The sequence below is a fragment of the Quercus robur genome, chromosome 1 (assembly GCF_932294415.1).
Source record: "Quercus robur chromosome 1, dhQueRobu3.1, whole genome shotgun sequence".
Lineage (NCBI taxonomy): Eukaryota > Viridiplantae > Streptophyta > Magnoliopsida > Fagales > Fagaceae > Quercus > Quercus robur.
In genome coordinates this window covers 37,229,561-37,234,006 of record NC_065534.1, presented here as the reverse complement: position 1 = coordinate 37,234,006, position 4,446 = coordinate 37,229,561, and the positions used below count along the sequence as shown (strand labels likewise).

General features: G+C 41.0%; 1 protein-coding gene across 1 annotated transcript; it reads left to right on the top strand.

The window, feature by feature from the left end:
• The first annotated feature begins 2,251 nt into the window (after nucleotides 1-2,251).
• On the top strand, nucleotides 2,252-2,734 carry LOC126707105 (uncharacterized). Its single transcript, XM_050406736.1, has one exon. The coding sequence runs from the start codon at nucleotides 2,252-2,254 to the stop codon at nucleotides 2,732-2,734; it is 483 nt and encodes a 160-aa protein (XP_050262693.1).
• Nucleotides 2,735-4,446: the final 1,712 nt, after the last annotated feature.

Below are 4,446 nucleotides of genomic sequence, written 5' to 3'. Positions count from 1 at the left end.
CTTGAAATTTTGCAAGCATGGAGAATATGCAAAGATAATGTAATCTAATGGTGGATTTGTCAAAATTTGCATCTACCTAAAATCTATTGAGTGGTGTAACATTACTTAAAATTACATCAAGTGTAACTTGAACCTAACAAAATATTTATATATATATAGAGAGAGCTGGACTCAAGTTACACCTAGTGTAACTCTAAGCAATGTTATACCAATCAATATTTTTTTAATTGGATGCAAATTTTTACAAATCTACCGTTAAATTTCATTATCTTCATATATTCTTCATGCTTACAAAATTTCAAAGTGATCAAAGATTAAAACCCGTGTCATCAATCAATTTTTTAAATTCAAGTTTTTGTATTTTAAGATAGTGCAAAAAAGATGAGTTTATAGATCAAATGGTAAATAACATCTAATTGACATGAAAATTGGCATGATTGTTAAGAACATATAGAACATGTAATTCAATGGTGAGATTTTCAAAATATGAATTCTATAACAAGTTATTGGGTGGTGTAATATTACTTGAAGTTACACCAGGTGTAACTTGAACCCAACCCATATGTATATATATATATATATATATAATTTCATATTTCAATTAATATATTTGTAGGGATGTTAGGCCCAGTAGAATATATGAGGCCTGGGGCCCAATCTAAGGACATGAAGTAGTCCAAGAAGGGGTGAACATTATCAGAGGAGTCTGTGTTAGTAAGTGAATAGGTTATTTTTTATCACAGGGGTCCATGAGAGCGGTACGAGGTTGAATACCTCCTCGACTAATCAGAGTTGAGGTTCGAAGTGGTGGTCTACCATCCAAGGCAGCGTTCTAGAAGATTCTATTGATATGGATAAGCATTACAGAAGCATAGAATAGAGGGAAGTCCTAAAATATCTAAAAAGAAAGCTGCTACCACCACATTGAATGCTCTACACCTAACCAATTGACTGCATTAATGTGAAGGTGATACCTGAACAATAATTTTCAACCATACAACTACTACCAAAGACTTTAGGAAGGTGCTGATGGGATAAGGATCAATACCAACAATCTGCCCTATATGTGGAGGGTAAAGAGGAAAGAAGGAAGATAGTATAAAACAGAAAGAAGACCCTGAAGAGATGTGATCGAGAAATTAAGAGAGAAACATTGTAACTATCAAGAATTGAACTTGTAATCAAACTTGAGAAGAAATATATAAGAACTGATCTCCTCGAACAGTGCCGAAGACGATTTTCTCTAGATTAAACCAGTCTATCTTCATTTTCTTGTCATCTAGATCCATTTTACTTGTTGTCTGACTCATTAAAACCCAGTTTTTCAATCCACTCTCTACAAATTCATTGTATTGGGCTCTTTCGACCTAACTTCATCCATCTTTTGGGCTTGGGAGCCAAATTGTGTCATTACAATTGGCGCCGTCTGTGGGAAATTCTGGTGCTGTAGTGATTTTAACGTCCAACTATGGTAGGTTCAGGTCCAAATCTGGAAGAATCTATGGGGTCCCAACTTTAAGATCATTTTGTTAACCTTGAGTGCGGAAGGGACTGGAAAGCTAGTGTGCATACCACCCATACTAACAGGAGCCAGTCTCGAAGCGGGAGTCACCTTTCTCATGAGGAGAATACCGAAGCCATGCAACTGAAGATTGATCATTTGAAGAGGAAGTTGCGCCACGAACGAAGAAGGCAAACTCCCTGCAATTCTGACTTCTCTTCTGACAATGAGGAGGATGATAGTTATAAACCCAGATCAAGGACTCCTCCTAGTGAGTCTTTCTCGTATGATAAGGACTACCATCATAAGCGCAGAAGCAGGAACTCATCTTCCAAAGGCTTGAAAAATGATGCAATGAGCAGAGCGCTCAACTAAATTTCCAAATCACCTTTCATATGCAGAATTGAGGGACGGAGACTTCCTTAGCAATTCACTCAGCCCACATTCACCATGTATAATGGTCGAACAAACCCTGTAGAGCATGTAAGCCACTTCAACCAGGGAATGGCTGTGCACTCCAAGAATGAGGCTTTGATGTGTAAGGTATTCCCATCCAGCTTGGGGCCTGTGGCGATGAAGTGTTTTGATAGCCTAGATGCAGGTTCCATTGATTCCTTTAAAGAGCTCACCCAGGCATTTGAGTCTCGTTTTATTACGTGCAGTAAGGTTTCTTAGCCCTTAAATTCCCTACTGTCCATGTCCATGCGAGAAGGGGAGACCCTGAAAACGTACTCGGACAGATACTAGAAGATGTTTAATGAGATCGATGAGGACTTTGATGACGTGGCTATAAGGACTTTTAAGGTCAGCTTGCTTGCCGAGCATGATTTGAGAAAGTCCTTGACCAAAAAGCCAGTAAGGAGTGTGCGTCAGCTTATGAATCGTATTGACGAATATAAGCAGATCGAGGAAGACCAGCAACAGGGGAAGGGAAAGGCTAATGTTATCCTTCAGGACAGGAGGGATTTCAGGTCGGATAGATACAATAATAACAGAACCCAAAGGGATTTTGCTGGGCAATCTGGGTCTACAGCTCCTCAGGTGGTTAGCATGGTGTTTCAAGAGCCTGTACATCAAGTCTTGGAGAAGATGAAGAATGAGTCATACTTTAAATGGCCAAATAAGATGGAAGGAGACCCCATGAGGCGTAACCAAAGTCTTTATTACCAGTACCACCAAGAACAGGGGCATACCACCGAGGACTGTAGAATTCTGTGGAATCATCTGGAGTAACTGGTCAGAGATGGAAGGTTAAAACAGTTTTTGTATCGACCTAACAGGTAAAGAGACCAGGCAAGGTCAAGGGCTCAGGGGAACACTTCTTCAAAGCCCCCTTTGGGCATAATTAATGTTATGGGAGAACTGGTTCTCATTCCTCCAAGATGATGTCTGTAGCTCGGCTACTCGCCGTGGACTCTAATTCTGAGTCGAAAAGGGCTAGAGTGGAGATCTGACCGGCGTTGAGTTTTTCAGACGAGGACAAGATTGAAACCATACAGCCACACGATGATGCTTTAGTGGTCACCCTCAAGATAGGAGGGTATGATGTGAAGAGAGTGTTAGTAGATCAGGGCAGTGGTGTAAAGATTATGTACCCTGACTTGTACAAAGAGCTGAACTTAAAGTTCGAGAATTTGACAGCCTATGATTCACCTTTGGTAAGTTTTGATGGGAAAGTTGTCATCCCAAGGGGTCAGATTAGATTGCTTGTGCAAGTAGGTTCAGAGGTAGTGGAGATGGACTTCATTGTGGTGGATGTTTATTCTCCCTACACGGCTATTGTGGCTAGACCCTAGCTTTATGCTCTAGGGACCATTTCTTCAACTCTGCATTTGAAGGTGAAATATCCGTCAGGGGACCAGATTGAGGAGCTTGTGGGGAGTCAATCCAGTGCCTGGTGGCTGCAATCATGCATTAGCCTGAGGCTGACTCCTCGGCCTCTGCTGAGGGGTGCTTATGGCAATCAAGGATTCCAGTCCTATCTACGAATGTGGTGTCGAAAGAGGCAAAGTGTGAGAGGTTGGAGGAAATTATTATAGATGGTGATCCGGAGAAGTTTTTTCAAGTCGAACCTCAGTTACCTCCTCAGGAAAAGGATGAACTGTTAGCGTTTCTAAGGAGGAATATTGATGTGTTTGCATGAAATGCTTATGAGGCTCCAGGGGTGGATCCAGACTTCATTTGCCATCATCTGAATTTCAACCCAACTATCCTCCCTAGGAAACAAACACCTCAGCACTCATCTAAAGAGCATTCTGATGCTGTCAAGGAGGAGGTGAACAAGCTTAAGCAAGCTGGGGCTATTAAGGAAGTTTTTTTTACCTTGAGCGGTTGGCCAATACAGTGGTAGTGAAGAAGAAGAATGGGAAGTGGCGGGTGTGTATGGATTTCACAGATCTGAATAAATCTTGCCCCAAAGACCCTTTTCCCATGCCTCAAATAGACCAATTAGTGGATGCCACTGTTGGCCATCCTCGGATAAGCATCCTAGACGCCTTTCAAGGGTACCATCAGATACCTTTAGCTTTAGGTGATTAAGAGAAGACAATTTTTGTTACCCCTACTAGGAATTACCACTACAATGTGATGCCCTTTGGTCTTAAGAATGTAGGGTCTACTTATCAGAAGATGATAACCAGGATGTTTGAGCCACAACATGGAAAGAACATTGAAATTTATATAGACGACATGGTGGTTAAGAGTAAGTTGGAGTCCGAGCATATTAACGATCTCGGGAATATCTTTGAGATCTTGAGAAGACACAAGCTACGACTTAATGCTTCTAAGTGCTCTTTTGGTGTTGGATCAAGGAAATTCTTGGGGTACATGGTAACACACCACAGAATTGAAGTCAACTCTGACCAAAAGTTGATAGGGATGACTGTTACTTTAAACCGATTCATTTCTCGGTCAGTAGACAGGTGTAGACATTTTTTTCTAGTTGT

What these genes read in the sequence shown, in the direction of transcription:
- LOC126707105 (XM_050406736.1), top strand. Translation starts at nt 2,252, where the DNA reads ATGTTTAATGAGATCGATGAGGACTTTGATGACGTGGCTATAAGGACT.